Genomic DNA, 24,347 nt, shown 5'->3' with positions numbered 1-24,347 from the left:
TTGTGTTGTTTTTTGTTTGTTTTTAAATGTACTGAATATTTGAGGGTGGGGCTTGGGGGGGGGGGGGGGGTTATGTTCAGGGACTTTTGCCAAAAGTGTTCTTTGAGTGGGTTTTTGGGAGGTGCTGGATGATATACTATCCAAAGTTATGTGTTCTTTCTTCCATTTCCCTGCTGACCTGCTGATATTCTGGACTGTTCTAAAGGAAAATACACTTACAACCTTAGTTCATATGCAGATGATTGTTTTCTGTCACATTTTGTGTAAACATGTACTCACTTCAATGCAGAAAGAGGAAAGGAAAATAAATTTTTAATTGTGCTTGTAAAGGCTCCTTTTTTTTTTTTTTTTTTAACAGTCTTGTCATTCCTGCTACATGTGCTCTAGATGTTTCTGGACTGGAAAAAATGTACATCTCTGAAGTTTAGTAGTAGTGTCTCTGGTATTCTTCCTGCATGATCACTTGAGTTGCTTTGCTTTTGAAATTCTAATGCCCTGAAATTTTCCTAAAGTTAGAGGTAAGGGGAGAAAGAAATGAAGAGAAAATAAAATTACTGGTTTAGATCTTTAATGGTGGGGACTTCACTGTTTAATCTAGGAGTGAAGAAGACAGATGCATAATTTCTTTTTAATCTGTAAGTCTCTATTGACAATGTGAAGATAGGTTTTTGTATCACATAGCTACCTATCTATGATTTTTATTCCCTGGGTACTTGCTTGGTACTGATGACAAACAACCTAAGGAGGAATGTGAACCAGTTCAAGGAACTGATACAGTTAACAGAACACAGACGTACTGACCCTGAAGAGTCTATCAGAACACAGATGCAGTGATGCTGAAGAGTTAATGTTGTGGAACTGGGGTAAGAAAAACATTTGCAAACCCACTAATTGCTGGGACAAACTACCCAAAAGTAACCGGTCCTCATGTATATTGTAATTACGATAGCGAAAGTAACTCCCCGCCAACCTCGGGACCATGTGTGTTGTATATAATACTATGTAAAGAGTTACAGCCAATCAAGTTTCACGATGACTAACTTCTTTGTTTGTTGAACTATATATAAGGTTCCTAAAACCAGGAAAAGGTATGCTAGCTTTGTGGATTTGCCACACAGCACCCATCTCTGCGCAGACATGAAACAATCATCTCGACTCTGTGTTGAGTGGCTTTTGCACACCAGGTGAAGAACCCTGATTTTGGGACAACGTTTTGGCGATCCGGGTGGGACAGCCATAAGGTCTTGCCCCGATCATCTTGCTGTACCCGACCGTAGACTGGATCGGAGAGATCCTGTGTGCACTGACCTACTGACTGGGCACTCCTCCGGATTCTCGCTGAAGTCAGGGTGACGAGCAACCTAAAAGATGCGATGCCCAAATAGAGATATTTGCATCAGGGTCAAAGAAGGGAAACCCCTTGGACTGGTAAGTGTAAAATTTAGTTATAAATTAGATCGCTTCTGTGGAAGATTGTTACGTGTAGATGCTTGGCAAGGGTGCCTTAATTGACCAGTGGGGTCGGAGCTGAGTGCGCTGAGTGCGCTCTGAGCTGGGGGGTGGGTCAGAGCCTGCAGATCTGGGTATTTGGCTAAAATGGGGTCAGGCCAAGCCACAATTCATCCCTATAGTCCTCTGGGTTGTATTTTGAAAAATCCAAATAAGTTTGGGGGTGATCTGATGACTAAAGATAAGATGAAAAGGTATTGTAATCAATGGCGACCTAATTATAAACTGGGTGATGGTGAACGATGGCCAGAAAATGGGTCTTTACATTATAACAGGGTATTGCAATTGATGATGTTTTGTCACTAGTTGGGAAAGTGGGATGAAGTTCCATATGTTGATGCAGTCATGATTTTGTATAGAAAACGAGATACTCGGAAAACGTGTAGATTTGGGGGGAGCTATGTTGATGATGTGCGTGCCAGAAAGGAAGAGTTTATTTGGATACGGCCGTAGTAAGAACAGGACCGTATGTTTTGGGGTATGGCAGCGTGCTCCCCACCCCCCATCCTGACCTAACAATGAACAACTCGGTTCTGCTTAAAGTGGAGTCAGGAGTTTGACTTGAGCAGCGTGTCTGTCTTGCGGAACAGTTAACAGATGCGGTCTAACAAGCCACCAGGTGAAGAACCCTGATTTTGGGACAACAGTACCAACAAAAATCTTGGTGGGTGGTGTCACCTTGTGCTATAAACAGTCAAGAGCCGTTCTTGTGTGTGTATGCATAATGCCTTTTTTCCTTTTCTTATACGGGTATATGGAGTCTTAAAGTTCCTGAGGATGGTTAAGCAACCATAGCAAAAGTAGCAAGGTGAATGTTTGTCACTATGTGTGCGTGCAGGTGGTTTTATGCAGGGATTTTGGAGACTGATATTCTAACTTACATGCAGTTATGTACTGCTCATAATTCATGGTGCCATTAGCAAATAGTTGCTTTTCTCTCGGGTTTCGGCAGTACCATGGCTCACTGGACCTGGCTCATACTTGACAAATACACAGGGGGAACTGTGAACTACCTCTGTCTTGTGGCACAAACGTTCCATTCATGGGTATAGTTGAAACAACTGTTTATCAAGAAGCAAGTTAAAAATACTCTAGTAGCGTCCTACATCTAATTTTACATGAAACCAGCGTTATTAGGAGATATCCGTATCGTCATGCTGTGCCTCTGACTTGTGTTCTCTCTTCACCAGCTATCCAGCAAAGTACTACTTCCATGATTTCTGTGCTCCAGCAGTGCAGAGCGTGGAAGCTGAGCTTCACTCATCCTTTTTGCTGAGATGACAGTGCTTTCCAGAGTGGCAAAACTAAGCTTCAAGTGTGCAGACTAAGGAAAAAAGGGTAAGGAAGGGGTAAGGGGAGGATCTCAGCTGCCTTTCCTATCAACAACAGTAGCAGGAATTCGTATGTATGTTCTACACTGCAGCCTGCTTTATAGGGTATTTTGAGAGGTGTGGCAGCCCTGCAATGGAAGGAGGTTGTGTGAAGAACCCAAAGGCTGGTGAAAAAGAAAGAGAAAGCCTACAGCTCACCCCAGGCGTAAAGTGCTCAATAGTATCACAACATTTGGTTGTGTTGCCAAACATTTAAAATTTTTTTTACAAGGAATATTTAAATAGTATTTCTGCTGTGCTGCAGTTTTTATGATGCAGCTATGTATTTCCCATTTCAGATGACAAAACAAATCCCCCCCAAAGTGACCTGCTTCAGGTTTTGTGAAATACAGAATCTCCTTGAGGTTGGTTGGTTCTTATGCTGGATTTGGTTTGGTTTTGGTTTTTTTCTTCTTTTCTTTTTCTTTGGAGGGCAGGGGGACATATAACCTCCCTTATATAAAGAACCCCTGATCTGGGGTGGTGTTTGTTTTGCTTGTGCTCTTGAAATCTTTTGGCAAATTATCAGACTTGAATTTTTCCAGCTATAATTTGCCTCATGAGTGTTTACCAGTTGATTTCACTAGGTGATTGGTAGTATGTCTGTGCCTGTGAATGACTGTTTAACATAGGCGGCAAAGAATGGCCAATATCCACTCCCAAATAAAAGTACTAATGAAGAAAAATGGAAAGAAAATAGTATATTGATTGCTGTCTAAACAGCTAGAAGCACCACAGTTCTCAAGTTCCACAACCAAATAACTGGCAGGAAAACATCTTAGGGAAGATTGCCTTGATTCTCTAGTTCTTTTTGTTGCTTTCCTCATCTAAATATAATTTTTGATTCCCACAAACAGTAACCTTAATGTAATTAAGATATCCAACCATTGTCTCACAATCATGTGTGAAGAAGAAAAAGTGCAGAGTGATGCCACATTAAAGAACCTTTGAGATGAACGGATGGACAGCTAGACAGATACTCCACTGAAACACACTGACACAACTCTTAAGCTGATTATCCACTGTTGGGATCACAGAAGTTTGCTGATCTGTTTTTAATGAAATAATTTACAAAAAAATACAGAAACATAGCACAAGGATGTAGAGGTTTTTGTGATCAGTGTGGTGAAACATCAGTATCCTTGGCACCCAGTATTATGTCTAACATATTGCACAGTCGTCTGTTTTTCCAAGCAACTGCTAAATTCTTGGTTTTCATTAACACGATCATTTAAGGAAGCTGCCTAGAAAAATCTGAATTCTAATTGAAAACATTTAATAATGCAGGGGTTTCCAAACTGCATCATGTCTGTGATGTGTGCAAGTTGCCTAAGTGACCAAGCGCCTCCTGTGCCGGTACGTATGCTGAGGGCAATCGCTGCCGTTGTGGCCTGCCTTTGTGGGAATGCAGAAGCACAGTAAATTTGGGAACTTCTAAAATAAGTTTATTTGGAAAAATGATTACATATAATAAACTGAGATGTTAAATTTTGTTTTCTTGAAAACCTTTTAATTCCTTAAAATGCTCAAATTAATGGAATAAACTAAATGTCTAAAACATTCTTACTTAATTGGTGGGGTATTTTTAAAGGTGATGTACAGTGTCAATCGACATCTTTAACAATCCAAATATGACCCTCCTTACCTAACCATTGTGTCCTTTCATTAGTTTGTGCTTTACAAAACAATGCAATCTGATATCTGTGGGATTCGATTTAATATATTTGATAGTATGCCTTCTTCAAAGGCAACAGTGAAATGGGAGACTTCTTTTGATAGCAGCTAAAAAGAGAGTTGGACTTTTGCAATGTCTTTCATGTCAAACAGACAGTTAGTGAATTGATATTTCACTAAATCTCAGTTCATCTGGGTGTTGCATTAAGAGTATGGATTTGATGTTTGCCCGACAGAGCCCTTTCAAGGACTTATACTGAAACAGTTTTGCAAAGTCAAAAATAGATGGTTTGTTGAGGTGACAGATATAACAGATTCAGAATTGCCATTGATAAGTACACTTACTGTGTTAGTGCGAAATATTTTAAAGCTAACTAATAGTTAATAGTTCACCCAGGTATCATCCACAGTATAATGTAGGCACAATTTCTTACTGAAAGAGGTATTGCTGCTAATGGGGAAAGGAGAAGGAGTCAGACATGTCGATCTGCCCAGCAGTCAGTGGAGCATCTCCTCTGAATGAGGTGTTTGCAAGGGACCAGATTTATAGATTTATACTCTTGACGAGGTGGGTCTGAGTGGTTGTGCCATGTACTGATAAGCTTCTAAGAAGGCCTGGTGTGTTGGGGTGTGTGTGTGGGGGTGTTTGAGGCCAGCGTTTGGTATAGGGGCATGGTTACTCTTCTATGCGGCTTCTGTGGTTGCTCCTCTAGCTGCACTGAAGCAGCATCGGGTCCTGTGGCCTGCACCTCACTCCAGAGGTCACTCAGTGGCTCTGATAGCCCGGCCTGGCACGTGCCGAATGTTCAGCTGTAAATCTCCATGCCTGTTCTGTGCTTTGGCCAGATAAGCAAGTTCCTCAGCTCCTGCCTTTGTTCGAGCCTGGTACAAGAGAAGCACGCTGCTTAATTCATGTTCGTGCTCACCCAGTGGAACAGTTTTCTGCAGACTCACGGTCACTCTGTATTTTCAATACAGCAAGCCTGCGAATTTTCCACCCTGGGATGATGCACACTTGTGCATTTGTATCTGTTTAAAAATATCATTTAGGTTTTTAAAATGAAGCCCAAGTGAAAGAAAAAAATGTCACATTACTTGCGTACATGAAATCGCATCACTTACCAGCGGAATCACATGGTACTGAGTTATCTTATCTGTAAGTGATCTTAATTGCTGCAGATTTCCCAGCTAGGTTTGTGAGTACCTCCAGCAAAAACCTTTCATTATTAATTGACCCTTGCTTGCATATGAGCTTACATGTTCCCTGTGGCATTCATTCATCAACTTACTCGTTCAGTAGATGTCTAATCATGTTCTGTTTCTCTGAAAGCAAAACTGAAGAGAAACATGCTGACACTTTTAAATGTCTATAAACTAGGGGTAATAATCAGTAAACTAATTTTTATTGTAGCATAATGTATGGTCACAGTTTATAATAAGTGAGTACTGCTTGCATTTGCTTTTAAGTATATCAGAATATTGATAACAAACGTGGAGGAGGAAACAATTTGATGGAAACTGATTCCATTATTCCTTACACCAATTCTTCTTGTTTTCAGAATAGTTGATTAGAGATAGTCATTGACCAAATGCATGGAGGTAGAATAACTGACTACTACTTCAAAATGATGACTTGAGGTCTAAAATATTAAAACAGTTATTTCTAAATTATTTATTCTTGCATTAATAAATTGGCTATCTGCAATTTACATAGGTATTTCACTGAGATGAATTTTAAAGCACTTGTCAAAATGGTAAGGCTTTAAAAGAATTTAAAGGGTCACACATTTTATTGTTAACAGAGGGTGTTGAGGGAGACTGTCAACACCCTACGTAGCATTAAGCTGTTGCCTTTGATGTGTAGGCAGCACCTTAGGTCTCACAGAACTGTACTGTTAGTGAGTGTCCATATGTTCAACCCACTTTGATGTGTTCAGAGATCTTGGGCCAGCAGCATCCGTATGCTACATCACAGCCATAGGAGGTAAAACATGCCATCTGGGTCTCTGTTCCTTTTACTTACCTTGTGGCATGGCCTCTTTACAGTAGCAGAAAGCCTTTTTTTTTTTTTTTTTTTAATTTTTTCTTCCTGCTATTTAAAATTATTCGATGGTTTCCATGGAAAATCTGGTTTGACTCAGTCTTCAATGAATTTTAATTTGGATGTCCATTAACAATCTCTTAGAAGGGATGAGAGACAGGAGAGGGTTTTCTGAACCTGAAATGTATTCTAGTACTCATGCTGTAACAGTAAAACAGCGAGTGCTTTAAATACCTTTATTAGCTAAGAACTCAATTGCTCAATTACAAAGTCTTTCACCTTTTCTATCTGTTCTCAAGTCTATGAGCACAAATTTGGACCTAAGCAGATGCTGGGGTGCTAGTAAGACGAACCCTGTCTCTATTGCAGAAAACACTTGCTGTGATCAAATCCAGGAATAAATCCTCAATTCTTAAGATGTGAGGTAATTCATAAGACAGGTCCCCCGCAAAAAATTACTTTTGGTTTCCCTAGTCCCAATACCTTCTCGCCGACTGTTCACAGGTAATCTGATACTAAAGTACAGTATAGACTAACATTGGCAGCCCTTGCCAAAAGCTGCCTTGCTCAGAAACCTGGCTCTGCTCTCCAAACCCAAATTGTATCTGAGGACTGTTTTTAACAAAGATCTTGCACAGGTGAGGTATATCAACCCATGATGTGGGAGCTCTGTGTGAACAAAGCTTGCCAGAGCTCCCCCCCAACTTTGTTGGCAGTGCAGGGATCTCTGGCACCAGGGAAATGTGCACACAGATAAAGTATCTCAAAGATCTTCAGTTTTGTGCAGCTCCTGTGCAGTAGTGTGTTCCTCAGTACGTTCCAGGTCCCTGCCTGCAGAGCTTCTTGTCCTGTTTTCAAGGTCCCCTTTCCCCCATCTGCTTCTCTTTTTGGTCACAGGAGAAATTTTCTTTTCCCTGGAGAAACAATCCTGACTTTTTGTGTGTGGTTTTATTTTCCTCCACCAGCTTCCTTGAAGATGTCTAGACTGCAGTGACAGCTTGCTCCCATCTTTTCTGCCTTTAAGAGGAACCTGTTTGTGTTCAGACCTCGGTGTGACACAACATGTGTGTTGTATCGTGGTGCTGCCTGCACTGCTGAAATTTCTCTTACGGGACAAATGCCCAGACCATGTGCCCCTATCACCTTATTCAGATACTGCTGGAAACCCACAAGTCTCCCTGTTGTTTCATCTCTCTGGGAGGAGAGAACGCTGCCTTGGCCCTTGTGACGCTTCTTTTCACTTTCTGCTTTGCTGCCGGTGGCTTGTCCAGTGCAAAACAACCCAGAGATTTCCTTGAATTGCTGTACCTGTTTTGACAGGTGCCTGTCATTTTATTGATGAAAAATCCTGCTCTCTTGGGCCTCACTTTGACAGTCTGAGGGCTTGTACCTTATGCTGGCACGCAGAGCATGATTTAAATACCGATTTCCCAAAGCTAAGACAAACCTACTACAGCTTTTGCTCACCTGTGCAGTCACCCACCACTTTGCTTTTATCGAGAGGAAGCAGACGGTTTACACAGTGCAGTATGATTTAAAGAACGAAGTTAAAATTTCTTAGTGACTGAGTATCCTTTATTGGCAGCGCTGGATGCACGGGGGATCCTTCTGCCTAACGTGCATGTTTAAAGTAACGAATTATCTTATATTTATACAATAAAACAATGAATATTCAGTTAATACATATACATATTCATTACCTAATCCCGCCTACTCTCGCTTTGTATGTTAATTAGCTTATCAGTCCTTTGCGCTTGCGCATATTCCTCCAAGAATTGTGGGCAGGGGTCTTTGGGAGGAAGGCCGTAGGTCTTCCTCATGGTGTACTTTTCACCTTTTGCCTGGTATGTGATGATCTTGCAAGTTTGCAGTGTTCTTATGGGTCTGAGCTAGTTTATGTCCTTGTTGACCATCTGTTTCTTCTTGTTTCTTGTTGTCGCTCCCTCTAGATAACTTATAAACAGGCCCCTTGTTAGAGAAAGTTAAAGAGAGAAACAGACTCCTTTCATCAGTTATTTCACTAATTATTTCTTTCAGACTATGGTTACGTGACCTAATGACTATACCTACATTCTTTGAGTAAATATAAGTTCTTAGCCTTGGCACAAGGCTGTACAGAGAATTTCATCGCAGCTTTTGTTGTGCAACTACTAGTTTCATTAGGATAATTTTTTATATACATTATATTTTAACTACAAGGCTTATTCTATCCTAAAGTGAATTCATACAATATCAAGTGTCAGAAAGCAGCCTGTGGTCTCTTTACTACAGCTGCACCCACGCCAGGGGAGCTGTTCCAACCCGGTGGCATCGTTTGCGGCACAGGGAGAGGAACTGGGACGTGCAGTGGAAGAACCACCTTTGGTTACAAGTGCTTCCCCAGGTTGGCCGCCTTTTGTCTTCAGCACTGGGCACAGCATGTGTTTGGTAATGGACGTGCGCCAAGGGACGGGGTACGCGCCCACAGCCGCCCCTCGGCTCCCCGCCGCAACCGCGCTGGCCTGAGGTTCGGGGGGCCGGGAGCAGCAGCAGCTGGGGTCAGCGCGGGTGCGGGGGCAGGCGGGAGGGCTTGGGGGGGCCGTGCCGTGCCGTGCCGGGGGGGGGTGGGGGGGGTGACCGGTCGCCGTGGCCGCCGCGCACGGTGCTGCCACGGCCTCGCAGCTGCGGGCACGTTCCGCAGGCGCGTCCCCGCTGTGCCGCTGCGCTACGTGCCGCTGCGGGCGCGCAGCCGCCCCGCCCGCCTCCCGCATCCCGCCGGCCCCGCACGGCGCTTCAGGCGCCCTGCCGGCGGCGGGGCTGGGCATGGAGCGGCTGCGGGGGGAGGCTGCGGCCCTGGAGGAGTACGCGGAGTACCGGCGGTGAGCGGAGCCCCGCGCCTCGCCCGCCGTCGCCGTCGCCGCGGAGGGGGGAGGGGGGGCGGGGGGCGGGGGCCGTTCCCTTCCCCGCGCCCTGGCGAGGAGGTGGGATCGTACCCCGCGCTCCCGGAGCCGCCTCTTCGGGGTCTGCTGCGGCTTCGTGGTGCCCCACGCACCCACCCCCGCCATTTACTGGCGAAGTCGGAAGCGCGTTGCCGGCCTGCGCCCGGTGCCCGAGCGGCCCTCGGTGGGGGGGGGGGGGGGCGGCATCGCCTCGCCCGGGGCAGCCGCGGTGACCGGTGACCGGACCAGCCCTGCGCGCCTCGCCCGTGTGCGGCGGCTGCCAGGCGCTGCCTGCCGGGGAAGCCTGGGCTCGCCTCGCCTCGCCCGCCGGGGCCTGCGTACCTGCCGGCCTGGCAGCGTGTCCCTGGTGTGGCGTGGGGGGTGCCGCGTCAGCTGTACCGCTCTGCCAGGGAGCACAGGCTTTTGCACGTCGTAAACCAAGTTTTACAGCTATAAACGCGTGTCCTTAGACTCCCGTGTGTCTTTGCTAATCTTGTTGTTGCTCCTCCTGAAGAGTTGAGCAAAAATAACCATGAACTCGGTCGTTATACTGAGAGGGTCCTAATTTAGCTTAGGAAAACCTTGAGGAGAACGCAGGAGGTAGGCACAGTGGTATTTCTTACATATGTAGTTATGCACTGGTTCAGTGCGTCGGCTGGATTGACGTGCGAATGACAGTGACTGTTGACACGTTATTCTGGTGCTGTATGGTACTGGCAACCTACAAATTCACAGGATATTTCACAAAGAAGCACTTCTGAGGTATGTTTTAGTCCATCCAACAAATAACGATTGAAATATTTACAGACTTTAATAAACTGACCTTCAGCATCGTTAAGTGCTGCAATTAAGTCTAAATTGTATCATACAGATTTTTACTTAAGTGTCTTCAGTTGTCTCCATAAATGCAGAATTTGGACACCGCTCCAGAGTTCTGGCTATTCAATGACCTTGAATTTAAACCTGCCTGCCCGAGGTGTGGGGCACAGCTGCGGTCAGCTTTATGTACAGAATCTGGCTTAGTCTTCTTCAAATTAGAAGACAGCTTGGCTGTATTGTTTATTGCTTTGATGGCAGTGTGGTTATCTATTCGCAGTTAAATATTCTTACGGTAGGCTAAGGTTAGGTAACTTGATAGAAGTCTGCAGTACAGTTCGGTGTAGATGGGTGAAATGACTTGCCAGAGGTCATGCGAGGAGTCTGCGGCAGTGCTGGCTGGTTACACAGCCCTTGATGCCCATTGCTTTTTCTGCTGTACGAAAAGGAGCTTGGTAGTTTGCTTTATTAATTTTTTCCTTCTCTCTTACAACACTTGATTTTCAGTCTGTCAGAGCAGATTTTTCAAAAGAGCATTATTCAAAAAATTTCACTAAAGATCAGGTATAGATCTGTTAAATGTATATCACTAGAACAGTATTTTGAAGTATTAGATTACCTTTTTCTGCATTTATAACAGAAGTGTTGTTACACATTTGAAAAAATACCTTGAGAAACCTACTTTTATTGTACTCATTTTCTTTTTTTGGGGGGTTTCTTTTATTATGTTATTACATGTTTACAGAATCGTGGGTGGTGATGATGGAGGAAAGCTCTTTACCCCTGAGGAATACGAGGAGTACAAAAGAAAAGTATTACCAGTTCGGTTACAGAACAGGTTGTATGTGAGCTGGAGATCACCAACTGGCGTGGACTGTAAGCTTGTGGGGCCAGAGACGCTGTGCTTTTGTACTCACCGGTAGGCATCTTTTCTTTTTTTGCACTGTCATATTTTTTTAAATCAGGAAAATGTAGAATGTTTCCAGATACATCACAGAATGGTATAAGGAAGTTAATTTAAGGTCTAAGGGCTGAGAAAATTAGGGTTTAAATCATAAGAACTGTTCTTAAATCTAAATCTTAGTACATTTTTTGAGACCAAAATGATTTTGTAGTCTTCAATAAATTCAGCTTTGAGCCACGAGTTCCTCTGAGTAGATCAGATTGATTCTGATAGTGCTGTCAAAATGAAACATAAGGATCTGTGATATTTAGTAATGAACGGATGTAAAGGCACCTGATATTATGCATTTAATTGAAAATTAACAATTAACAGTAATGAATATGATTATAAGATAACACAAAACAGAAATTGTAAGATAAATTATAAGATTTTCAGTTTTCTGATAAATACTAGCAAGGTTATAAGAGTTACTGTTTTTGCCTGTTCTAGGTACAAACAACACAGAACGGACTATGAAGTGATTCCCAAAGACCGTCCTATTTGTGTGCCTTGTAGAGTGAGCCGTTGCCTGTGCCAGTCCTATCACTATGTCCCTCTAAATGGCACACAGCCCATCCGTTGTAGATGTAAACATTTTGCTGATCAGCACAGTGCAGCACGTGGATTTTCATGTAACTCCTGTAAGTTACTGATGTGCTCGCAGCATTCTTTGCTAGGAAACTTCACAGGACCAGCGTGTTAGGGATCTGTATTCTCCCCAAAGTATTAGGTATGTGCTGCACTTACCACTAATGCGTATTTTGGTCCTTGCGGAAGGATGGGAAATGGGAAGGAAGACATTGCCTTTTGCACAGGAGGGTTTAAAACGACATCCTTAGCTTCCCCAAGTCCTGTGAAGGAGCGTAAGTTTTTGAATTATTTGGTTAGGTGCATATGGAGACAGCAGCCTGAAGTCAGGCAGTATGGGAGCACCCCATGGGCAGTTTGTCCCTTCCAGTGCTGCGTGCACGTGACTCTTCTACATGAAATTGGTAGTTTGAGAGAGAGAGGTGTTGATCTTCATTCCTCTATTGCCCGGTTGAATATAACGTTAATGTATTTTTATATCTTTTTCTGGACTCAATAGGAATTAGCGCTCTGTTCCCAGATAGTACTATTGTTAGCAGGCTAACAAAGCAGTTGCCAGGCATACAGAGTGTGAGTCAAGAAATGCAAATGGAATGGAGTTGCAAGTAAAAGGTTTGAGAAGGCATTAAGAGGAAGCTTTTTGCTTCAGTTGTTCGAGTTTATTGTAATGGAACAGCGGTAATTATTAACCATAGAGGATAAAAAAAAGTGCATAAAGATGTTATAGCTTGCAACCTCAAATTACATAAACAAGATTTTTTTTTTTCCTACAGTTTCGTACCTGGAGGTGGCTCTTCATAGAGTTTAGTGAATTTCTTTTGTGAAGTTTGTCTAATTTGTGTAGGAAAAACCATAAACAGCTTTTGCTGGATGAGAATCATATCCCACAGAATAAAACATGAAATATTTATATGACAGCTTTTCAAGGATTTGCTCAAAGTAGTGTGGAATTCTTAAATGTGCAATTGGGCAATTCAGACTGAATCCTGAGAACAGAGTGTTTTTAATAACCGTTTACATTATGCACTTTTTCTAGTGTTCCTCAAAAATACAGACACTTCTGAGGGCTTTACAGATTACACAGAGAAGTACCGAGACTTCTATTTTGAACTTGTGTTGTTTTAGTGTACTCTTATTAATCTAGCCCAGTGCTGTATAAATGTAATGTGATAGATAAATTATAATTGAAAAAATACTGCTGTTGCACTTTATATATTCTATATACTTTATTCTGTATCTAAAGACAGAGTAAGAGCTTTGTTATTATGAAGTGCCCAGAATTATATGAAAAAGCCTTTAACATTTCCAAGAACACAATCCTTGAACATATTACACAAGACTTAAAAAAAATCTTTCTTGGGGCTCTGCAAAATGGACTGTAACTGGGAGTTGGAAGCAGAGTAATTTGTGTAATGAAACATTTTGCAAAATCAATTCCTCAATTTCTTGTCCACATCATTGCTCCAGCAGGGCTTTGATGAGAGTCTTGGCTGTAGCTAGGGAAGATACATCACCTCTCTGTGTTTCTGAATGCCACATGCCATTTGTATAACTATTTGAATTACATCTTGTGGCTATGTAAGCTTAAAAAAACCCCTGAAAGTCGGTCTAATGGTACTCTTATGTAGAACCCATTTTGCTGTTGCTGCAGCCTCTATTTACTACCAAGATAATTTTGCTACTTGTAAAAGACATTTAAATTGTTATTTGTACCATAAATTGTGATTTGAAGTTTTCTGGCCATGCAGCGTTGACATGTGCTGCACGCCTTTGGAAGTAATACTGCCAAAATGCTGGCAGGTTGCCTTCGTTACCCAGTAATAGATACGGGGTTTTTATTTTTCTTTTTTATTAGGGGAGAGATAGAGGAGGGCGTTACTAATGGCAATGGACACAAGTTGCAACATAGGAAATCCAATTAGATACTAGGAAAGAAATGTCTGTTCTAAGAGAGGACCAACATTGGTCCAGGCTGCTCAGAGAGGTGGAATCTCCATTCTTGGAGGTACTCAAAACGTGACTTAATGAGACCCTGAGCCTGGGCAACCCCTATGATCTAACCCCCACATTCATCCTTTCTCGTGTTTTATACACCATTTTCATACAGCTGGATGCTTTTGCAGTGAAGGAACTTGAGATTTTGAGAAGATCAGTTTAGGGAAGCACCGTTTTGTCTGCAATGAGGTATAAATTTTGCTTAGGGACATAGTTTAGTGATGGACTTGACAGTCCTGGGTTAATGGTTGGACCTGATGATCTCAAAGGTCTTTTCCAACCTATATGATTCTAAATTCCATTATCATCTCACTCATTAATGTTATTTATTTGTTAATTAGGTTCCAAGTGTTCGGGCTTTCATAGTTGCTTTACCTGTGCATGTGGTCAGCCAACATATGCTCATGAAACAGTCGTGGAAACTAAACAAGAGCGCTTAGCCCAAGGAAGGCCCGTGGGGCAGGATGTTCCTTATGCTGCTGTGGGAGGACTGACTGGTTTTAGTTCACTAGCAGAAGGCTACCTGAGACTTGATGACAGTGGAATAGGTAAGTGCAGCTGACCTGAGGTGAAATTTTAATTCTCCAACTAAGTAGTTTTGAAAAGTAGTAATTCAACACAGATTTTCGAAGTTCAAAAGCGAGCTGGATCAATAGCAGTAGGTAGGACTTAAGATAGATTCCCCCTCCAGCAGTCCTTAGGTGCAGAGAGATCACTCTGACCATCTTGTCCAACATCCTGTAGTGAATTGATACTAAAACTCTTTGTCAACAATTCTGGTGTTCAGCCCAGTAGCTTCTGGTTGAATTGGAGCATATATTTTAGAAAGAACTCTGTAACTTCTGGGTTTTTTTCTCTTAATACTTCCATGTTATATTTATGTTAAACCTTCAGCCTAATACTGCCCAGGTATTTCTGTGTTACACAGAGCATTTTTTTTTTCCCAAACTCAAAGGTTAGTAGCTGTTCAGCATAAAAAAAAAAAGGAGGTAATTTGTAGAATTTTTGACAGGCATGTTAGTTGGCCTTGATGCCTCTGCTGCTCTGTGATTTTGTGTTGTTTAGTAATGGACACACTTTGTCCTGAAATACTGTTTTATTTATTGTTGCCATGTACTCATTATATTTTTTTTTAATTCTGGGCTGGTTTCCTGGATTTGTCTGAAGTTTAGAAACTATATCATAGCTGTAGTAATTAAAGAAACAAAGCTTTTAATTTCTTTTGAAGCCATCCTCTCTAACACTTTTATTAGCTCAAGTTTCTGGGGTCTGCACTGAGTGTTGTGGGTATGAACCTGTAGCCTTGTTTTGACTTCATCATGTATATTCTTAATACATCTTGTGAAGTTATTTTTTTGTTTTCATTCAACTTCTTTTCTCACAGGGGCTCCTTCTGCTGAACTTTTAGAATCCCCCGTTACCAGCATGGATCATCCATTTCTAAAAGCATTTCAGGGACCTTCTAGTTCTGCTCAAACCACCTCACAGATAGCAGGTGCTATATTAGTAGTATAATACAAAAAGTATATACAAAAAGTATTTAATATAAAATTAATCAGCGTTGTTTATGAGTTGAAGCATGCCTAGGGCTAAAATCAAGGTTAAAATTAGTATTGAAGCCTTGTTATGTGAAAAGTTAGTACAACATTCATGTACTTGAAGTGCTTAGAATAACTGTTTTGTTACTGCTTGTTGGTTTTGCTCATGATGTGCTTTTTAACTTTTTCTAGCGTTTGGTATCGTCCTCATTAATGGTGTCACTCATTGGATTAGTTTTTTAAATTTTCAGTTCCTCCTAGAAGCTCATCATATCTGAATGGATTGTACATGGTCAGCACAATCCTGTGAAACTGCTTTCTGTCAGAAAGTCTTTTCTGCATGGAATTATGGATCAGTTATGCTTATTTTATGCCCCTTATTTAGTTGTAAGAATTTAGGAATTAATGTAACTGTTGAACTCCTCCAAGACTATTTATAATAGCTGCTAGCCTGGACTGAGGAGGTTACTCTTTGATCCCAATTGCTGGGCTTTGTTACTTGCCTGTAAAGGTGGGTTCTCATTTTAGATGTGTTTTGCCAAATGTAAAACATAAGTAATGGAGTAGCAAGTATCATTAATGAAAAAAGTTTGGTGGTGTTTCCCCCCCCCCCAGGTGATTCTAGTGCCACAAGGCAAGTTTCTCATGGAAAGCATTCAGAAGATGATGACATGGCTTACTTTGAAAAACGTTATCAAGAACGGGCAAGTTACTACATATATCTTAATTCAAATATATTTTCACAAGAGGATGTCTAAAAAAGATACATGTATGATTTAAATGGCATATAAATGCATTGTATAATTTCTGTCTGAAAAATCACTAGCTTCTTAAAGTTTGAAATACAGTTATGAGCTATCACAGGACTTCAGAGGTCAGTCATGTCTGGGATGGTATTTACCTTAACTGGGCAGATTTTTATTGAAGTAACTCACGATTACAAAAAACCAAAATATTTTACATGTGAGAAAAAGAAACAAGAAGATTCACAGAAGGTCTCCTGTGACATTTAGGAATGTTTGTTTGCTACCTTGTTTATAAAACTTTTATTATGTTCTTTTCCTTATGAGTGTCTGAGTAGTTGGGCTAAATCTGGTGTGTCTGTCTTAGATGATCTGAATCACCCCCTTACAGGTGCCTCCTCCACCCCACTGACTATCTTAAATTTAAATGCCCTGTGGTGTAGGTTACTTAGATGTTTAAATACCTATTCTTTCACTGCATTAGCTTCTTAGTTCCACCATCCTGGCTGGAAGTATGTCGTGACTGTTCATGAATTCTTTTGTAAGGCAATGTTGCATAATTAAATTCTAAAATCTTAACTGCTGTTATATTTGCTGCTTGCAACCAGGTGTTTGTTAATGAGAAAGCTGTTCTAGCTTTATGAAATTTTAAATTCTTTATTTTGGAAACTATCACTAAATATGGTAGGATGTTACAAATGTAGTATCAGTTTATAAGAGAAAATATGTTACTTTCAAATCCAAATTGCTGCATTTCTTTTTTCCCCCAAGATTTTGATTTCTTTGCAAAAGGTAGTAGGAATGTCAGATAAAAAGTCAAGCCTGCCCATATGGAAAAATGTTTGAAAATGAGTTCTTGTGTAGACCAACAACAGGATTGCTTAGCAGAGAGTTCATTTGTAGACATCCAAATAAGGACTGGGACCTTGCTTCCTTCTGACACTATTTTATGGGGGAAAAAAAGCATGTTAAAAATACTATTTTATTTTCCCTTGCATTGTTGGTAGCAACATGATCTCTTACGTTAGATGAGATGCAAAAGTCTGTGCATCCTTTTTATATAATTGCTCTAAATAGAATTTCATTCACTGATGTAACAATACTTGAGAACAACTGTTGCTTCTACAACCAACAGATATATTTGTTTGGATTAATAGTCTTACTACAAAATGGCAGAGTTAAATGTATATGTGTTGGTAAATCATACCATGCTGTAAGAGCCTACTTTGTAGAAAAAAATTGTATGAGGGGAAGACACTGAGATGGCTGTTTAGCATCTACCTCAGCAACAAACTCCCTATGTGATTTTGTGCATGCTGGTTAGTCTGTGTCTGTTACATGTCTGTAATAAAAGTTCTTTACCTTCAATTGACATAAAGATAAACCCATGACCATTTGTGAGGCGTGTTGGCCTTGAGGGATACATAGATACCTAGATTGCCATTATCAGAGATAAAGGCAACCCTGGTTTGAATAGGGGAGGAGCTGTAGGGTTCTGGAAGCGCTCCTATGCCCTATGATACAAAAGTAAGCAACGCTAGGTTGGGCTGGTAATAATCTGTAGCTCTCCCCACTGCATGTATTACTCTGGAAAATTTGTGACTGGATGTAGAGATTTAATATCACATTGGTAGCTGACTTGCAAATTAATGTTTGAACCATTGTTGGTGTCTTTCTTTGTTACAGCTGAAAAAGGAGAAGGCTGCTAAACGGAAAAGTCCCGGGCCATCAAAGAAGCCATGAGATTAATAAATAAACATTTATTATATGGCACCGTGTTAATCCTTGTATTGAAAGTATTTTTCACTGTGCCTACCTACATACTTGTATTTCTGCATTTCTTTATTCTGTTGTTTTGTTCTATTGCTGAAATTATTATTTTTTATTTTTTAGTTATCTTCTAATAAAATTGATGCTTTAATCGGTGTGTTTCTAATCTCCAGAATTGTTAACAGATACTCCCTTGAGAACAGAAAATCATATTTAGAGATTTACAGAACTCTTATTTAAGATCTGAGAGAATAACCATGTATTTAAGTATTACATTGTATAAGGGCGAAGAAAAATATATCTTATTCTTAGACTTTTATTATTTGTCCTTAGAACTCATTAATGGATTTTTGCTTGGTGGGATTTGTTCTGTTAATACTGACATTTTAGTCTTTACTTTAAATCTTTTCTTTTTCTGTCTGTTGGTTTCACTGCCTTTACATAAAATTCAAACATACCCTTCTTCTTTCATGCTTCTCTAGGCTCTCTTCTTGCTATTGTATAAATGTTTTTACATGTGATATTTTGTACGCTTGTAAACCCCGTTTCCACACATAGCTCCTCACTAGCTACTTTGAAGGCATGCTGCTTGTGTACTCTATCCCAGATTTCTCTAGCGGTACCATTCTCCCGATTCCGTTTGTTGATACTGTACATAACAATGATTCTATTACACTAAATTTCTGAAAACATTAAGTGGAAATGGATATGGTATTTATTGCATGTAAACAAATAATTATATAGTAGTGTGTAATACAAACTTATTTATCCAAGAGATTCTCTTTCATCATGTCTAATCCAACATAGAGTCCCTCAAGAAGGGAAATGTGCTTTTGTATTCTTTGTCCATATTCACAGCTGTGGTAGCATAATGTTTTATTAAAGGTAGTGGACAGGGAAATTTAAAATTTGGTAACTTTGTGTGGTGGTTTAAGTCTGCAAAGAGCAAGAACTTGGTACAGAATAACTGGCAGAGGCTGCAGTTTAGGAGGCAAAAGCAGAGCCTGAGCTGGCTTTGTGAGTGCCCTTTGAAAACAGAGAGGTGTAAGGCAGTTTGTCCTTAAAAATGCTTGAAGGCATCTCTTGGATTGAAGACTTTTCAGGCGGTATGTGTGTACTGAGTCTTTATAGCAAGAGTTGGGAGAAGCTTACAAAGCTCTTCATTCCCATCAGGGAGAATGCTTCTATGTGCCAGCTTGGCAGAAGAGGTAAGGCTGAAAGCGTGTGGTGCAGGGCAATACGCTTTTTTGTTTAGGTATCAGCTGTGAGAGGGTAGGAGAGTTCTTGGGAGTGCCTGCAGGTCATACAGCGGCTGATGGAGACGGCTGGAATCCCAGTGAGAAAGAGATGGGTCAGTTGCCCAAATTCAAAGATTCAAAGAGGCCATTTACCTTAACTCTGACCTGTACTGCCATTACTACAGATGCCAGTCAGAGAGGTTATAATCTGTTACTTTAATTTAAATGCATAATATATCAAAGTGTCTAATGAATGTTTTGAAAGTACTTTACCTTTAAATTCTATGCTCTTACATACTGCTTTAATTTAATAAATAAAAAAATTAACGTGAGCTCCCTCTTCTGGTCCAGAAGCAATCATTTCTGCAGATCCTCTGCTTAGTCTCATAAATAAGTGGGGATTTCACAACAGAATTACAAGAAACAAATGTAAATAACATTGGTAAAAATTATAGTAAAAATGTTTCTATTTCAGTCTTCTAAGCTGGTAATAATCTCTCTGTAGTGAAAGTTTATTTGTCTTTCATATTTATCCTCATGGCTATACCCGTTGGGCAATACAGTTCCAGAAATGTACGTGTACATCCAGAGATGTAAGTTTTTCACAGCAAAATACTCTTACAGACAGAGGTTTTACTAGTTACAAAAACCCCTGTATTTTCTGTTTCTTTTTATACTGATAACTTTCACTTTTAGGAAATAACATATTGTGCATTTAATGACATTTTGAGTTAAAAATACTTGCCAGTTTTAAATGTTTGCTTTGCCAAATGTAGTCTTACTCACTTGTACTTTGATCATCGTGAACTGGTTTTATAAGTCAATTTTTAAAAAATTTATTCTGAGTTTAAGCTTATTTAACATTTCCACCTAGGTGATACAAAAAAAGTTAATATATTTATTTCATGGTATTTCTTTTTAGTTGGAAAACAGGTGGGATCATAAAAATATCAACTGCATTAAATATTGCTTAAGGGCTTGTGACCACTTTTCACCCATGTTGATGATGTCCAAGTAAAAAAACTTAATTTTCCTTAATAGAAGATATACTTTTGACTTCTTGGTATTCATGTAGTACTTTTTTGTAGCATTTTTATTTGTACATATACATGAAAAACCAGTTACAATATATCTCACAATGTTGCTGGCTGTGAAAACTGGACACTGATGTCACATCTTAAATTTGGACTTAAATGGAATTACTCTTATTTTTATGCTAAAAGAAATAATCATAATTTTGTAGGATTAAAATTGCAACCTCCAATTCTATTGATAAATCTCTTTGTACTTTTATGAAAAAAGAACATTTGTGTAAAGGTAAAAGCGGAGACCAAATGCTAGTATGTTTGCCATTAACAGTGGTCATTAAAGAGGTCAGTTTAACCTGTACTTGTTGATGGTTTGTTTTCCTGAGAGCAGCTGTTAACTTTGAACATAGTATCATGGGACAGGTAAGTTATCGGTTCTTCTGGATGAGTTATTTGTGGGCGTTCAGCTGTCGTTCAGCTAGGTGCATTAACTGTTTCTGAGTGTAATCCAGGGAATCTGGCGCAGGGGAAATGGTTTGCTGTCATACACACGAGTGCTCTAAGCTGTTAAAGCCTGATTGCGTAGGTCTTAGGCAGTGCTTAAGCACTTCTAATTTTAAAAATAGCTGGCTTTCAAATCAGTATTTTGCCATTATTATAACACTCCTAGAGTGCAGAGCAGCATTTTTTCACTAGTTTTAATCATTCTATGAAAAGGCTTAGGTGTACCTTGGCTATTTATGATAGAGATGGGTCAGTGACCCTGAGTGGAGGGCAAGGGGCTCTCCTTCCCCTTCCGCGCCTTTCTGAGGCTAAAGATGAAACGTGCCTGCCTGCCTGCCTCAGGCCCGGGAGGAAGGGGGATGTGATGTGTGAATTCGCAGCCGGTAACGGCAGCCGTGGTGAATTACTTTGTCAAGTTGTCAGTGCCTTTACAGCATGTCGTGCATGTTAAATGCTTTGCGGTCTTGTGTCTGTGTGTCCCTGAGGTCTCTAGTGTAGTTTTGTCGTAGCCATGTGGCCTAACAAAAAGAGACAACTCTGCGGGTAGTGATAGTCTTTTTTTCTCAGCACAAATATAATTGAAAACAACAACAAAAGTTTTCCAGTCTAAAAGACCTTTCATAGGTGTACCCGTTTGCTTTTTTTTTTTTTTGGTAGCAGAACATACTACTTCTGTCTTGAAGCCTGTTCTTGCTTTGGAGCCCTTAGCGTTTGTCTTCTGGTAGTGTGAATCATTATTTGCTTTACGCTGGTTTTAGCTCTAATTTTACATTTGCTGTACCTGTGCTGCTGGGCCCTGCCTGGGCCCGGACCCGTGTGCTCCTTCAGGAAAGCCCAGGCTCGGCCCGTTGCCGGTGTAACGCTGGCGCCCACTCCTCACTGACAGCTTCATCAGTTTTCCTTCTATTAAGCAAAATTGTGAATACACCGTATGCGAGACCAAAGCTGAGCGCTGACATCGGCCTGAGGGGAATGGGGTGAGCAGGGCTGACTGGAGCGTGGAGGCCAGCCGCCCCGGCTGCGCTGGTGGGGACGGGCCCTTCTGCCAGGAGGCAAGCGACAGGACAGGAGGGAACGGCCTCAACTTGTGCCAGGGAAGGCTTAGATTGGGTATGGGGAAAAATTTTTTCTCAGAAAGGGTGGTCAAGCACTGGAACAGGCTGCCCAGGGAGGTGGTGGAATGGCCATCCCTGGAGGTGTTTAAAAACAGTGTGGATGGGGTGCTGGGGGATGTGGTTTAGCCATGGGCTCGGCAGCCCTGGGCTGATGGTTGGACTTGACGATCTCAAAGGGCTTTTCCAACCAAAATGGCTCCATGATTTGTTCAACACCAGGCTTACCACGCTCACCAGGCCTCCAGTAGCGCCAGGGCCGCTTTGCCTGGGGGAGGCCGCCCCCGGGCTCTGCTGCCGGGGGTCCCCAGGGGCGTGGGGCTGCGTGGTGAGGTGGGGGCCCAGCTTTGCCAGCCGTGTGGGGTGGCCTCGTGTAAAAAAAAAAAAAAAAAAAAAAAAAGTTTTTCAGGAGCCCCCGGGCCATGCGGGGGCCGAGCGCGCTTGGCTGCAGGGGAGCATGGAGCGTGTCAGAAGCTGTTGGCATGGCTGGAGAGCAGAACATGGCAAAGATAACGTGAGGTATTTTTTGAAACAAAACAAGCACATAAGCTTGAGAATTAATTTTTTTTTTTTTCCCTCCCTGAAGTTGCAGATGCCGTAACATTTTGGGCAGAGGTGGGTTCAGGGAACTGCTTGGTTTTAACTGAGGTGTTTAATCTGCACATCCACTCACCCAAGTTTCTGTAGAAATAAATGGTATAATAGAATAAATAACAGCATTTGATAATGGGTGGTGGTGGGGAAGTTCATTTAGATTTCAGAATTGTAGGTATTGTTGTTCCCTTTTAAACTGCAACGAATTACTCTTTTCTGAAATACAAAAAAGATTTTTTCATCCATCGATTTGAATTGCAGCAGAGCTTTCTTGAATATTTGGTAGGCAAAAAAGAAACAAATCAGATATTGAGGGTTAAAAGTATTTGCTGTTGGCTGAAGAATGCTGCAGGAGGCAGCTGGAGCCCAGCTGGGCGTGGATCCCCTACACTACTGACTGCTGAGCATGTGGGGCAGTGCCAGTGAAGCTTGACACCGAGATGGTTCAGAGGTGTTTGGTCCTTTCAGGTTTTGTGTAGATGGGCAGAAGGGTGTTGGATGGGGGGAGTGAGAAAAAGTAAAATACCCCAAATGATGGGTAGTTTTCATTAATGTGGGGGATACAGTAAGGAGAGGGGAAAATCCAGAATGGGTACCAAAGCTTGCCTTCTCTGTTTGGTCTGCTGGCTGATTGGTGTGTGCGTTTTAATCAACACCTGGGTAGTTTTGAGCCGGTTGGAGAAGGTAATGCTGCTTGTCCCTAGTAGGAATACAGGGATGGGAACAAACCTTACCCATTGTGTTTATGGAACAGTTTTTTCTAGTAAAGGGATTTTTTGATGCAGTAGTCATAGGTAGTGCTCCTTTAGGTTCTTACCCTGGCATTCTGAGACTCAGTGTTTTAATTAATATTGTAAGGTACAAAAGTTAGGAGTGTATTTCTAAAGTTAACAAAATGCTTAGTTGCACTAATGTTTTCTTTCCTGCTCAGAGCTCTGGATCCATTCCTTTGAATTACGAGTAGAATGTTGTCTAATAAATGCCGTGTTACTGGAATTGACCCAGTTTTGCAGTGGTGCAGATACCAAGTTGTAACTGGAACGACTGCTTCTCTCAGCCAAACCAAAACCCAAGTCTTGCATGTAAGGAGAACGAGGAGTGTGCCAGAGCTGTTGTTTCCTTGTATTAAGGAGAGGAAAAAAAAAAAAAGAATGCCAAATACATACTAAAATTTGATTGACAAGTAAGAACTGCATACTGCTCGCAGAATCTGGTAATTAAATTGTTAAAAACATTCCTTGCAAACTGTTTCTCTGGGGTACGCTACCTGCCCTGATCAGTTTGATTAATTTTTGGATGAAAGTGAGAGCAGGCTTACAAATGCAACTAAAATCATGAAGTTTGAAAGCTTAAGGTGGGGTGTTACTTGTCTCAACAGCAGGGCCACTGCTTTTATTTAAATTTTGGCTGTTATAAGCCATCAAGTATCTATTAAAAGTGACAGTTAATAACTCATACTCTCTCTCCACGCTTTTTAGAATGTCAGTAGATGTAATGACCTCTTGAAATTAAGCTGTGCACTGGCAGAAGCTTGTCCTTGGGCTAGCGTAGGTTTTGGCAAACCTGATATTAGTAAGGTAGGTAGGCTGTGTATGTGTGGAGTTTGTTTTTCACTTGGATGTAAAAGCCTTAATTTTGTGAAGCCATTTGCTTAGGTATTTTCTTGATCTTTGATTATTCTGTGGGCTATACTCTCTTAATACGTCTTTAAGAATTGCTGGCTTTCCTAAAGAAGGTGGTTATTTTGTGTGAGCAAATTTTAAATCTTTCTGCATTTCAGCCTTTCTGCACTTCAGTCTTCAGTGCTCAGAAAGTACTACAAGAAGGGATGTGTGTGTGTATATATACATACCTAAGAAAATATATATGCATACTGAATGCTGAATTCTCTTTCATTGTGCAGTATACATTATGGCTTATCTTTAACAGGAGAGCAGTGCTTTTTCAGAGAAGCGATTCTTTGCTC

At 41.2% G+C, this 24,347-nt stretch overlaps 2 protein-coding genes across 2 annotated transcripts in view; both read left to right on the top strand.

Moving 5' to 3' along the window:
* The first annotated feature begins 117 nt into the window (after positions 1 to 117).
* Positions 118 to 24,013, top strand: FAM221A (family with sequence similarity 221 member A). The gene is made up of 9 exons (XM_080382201.1): positions 118 to 2,847; positions 4,167 to 4,235; positions 8,866 to 9,047; positions 11,074 to 11,247; positions 11,722 to 11,912; positions 14,196 to 14,402; positions 15,239 to 15,349; positions 16,008 to 16,096; positions 17,822 to 24,013. The coding sequence occupies exons 2-9, from the start codon at positions 4,185 to 4,187 to the stop codon at positions 17,876 to 17,878; spliced, it is 1,062 nt and encodes a 353-aa protein (XP_080238327.1). The 5' UTR covers positions 118 to 2,847; positions 4,167 to 4,184; the 3' UTR covers positions 17,879 to 24,013.
* Positions 20,586 to 24,347, top strand: part of STK31 (serine/threonine kinase 31) — a gene marked incomplete at its 5' end in the record, with an annotated part of 46,542 nt that continues 42,780 nt past the window's right edge. The window contains 2 exon segments of the mRNA XM_080383228.1: positions 20,586 to 20,594; positions 23,860 to 23,958. Coding sequence (XP_080239354.1) covers positions 20,586 to 20,594; positions 23,860 to 23,958 — 108 coding nt within the window.

Source organism: Falco punctatus, assembly GCF_963210335.1.
Source record: "Falco punctatus genome assembly, chromosome: 4".
NCBI lineage: Eukaryota > Metazoa > Chordata > Aves > Falconiformes > Falconidae > Falco > Falco punctatus.
The sequence above is the reverse complement of the archived record's forward strand: the minus strand, read 5'-3'. Positions and strand labels throughout refer to the sequence as shown.

Bases quoted from the DNA above. Each gene is read 5' to 3' on its own strand.
- FAM221A (XM_080382201.1), top strand. From the start codon at position 4,185: ATGTCTGTGATGTGTGCAAGTTGCCTAAGTGACCAAGCGCCTCCTGTG. The intron at 11,913-14,195 runs GTAAGTTACTGA...TTTGTTAATTAG, and splicing joins TGGATTTTCATGTAACTCCT to GTTCCAAGTGTTCGGGCTTT. The intron at 14,403-15,238 runs GTAAGTGCAGCT...CTTTTCTCACAG, and splicing joins ACTTGATGACAGTGGAATAG to GGGCTCCTTCTGCTGAACTT.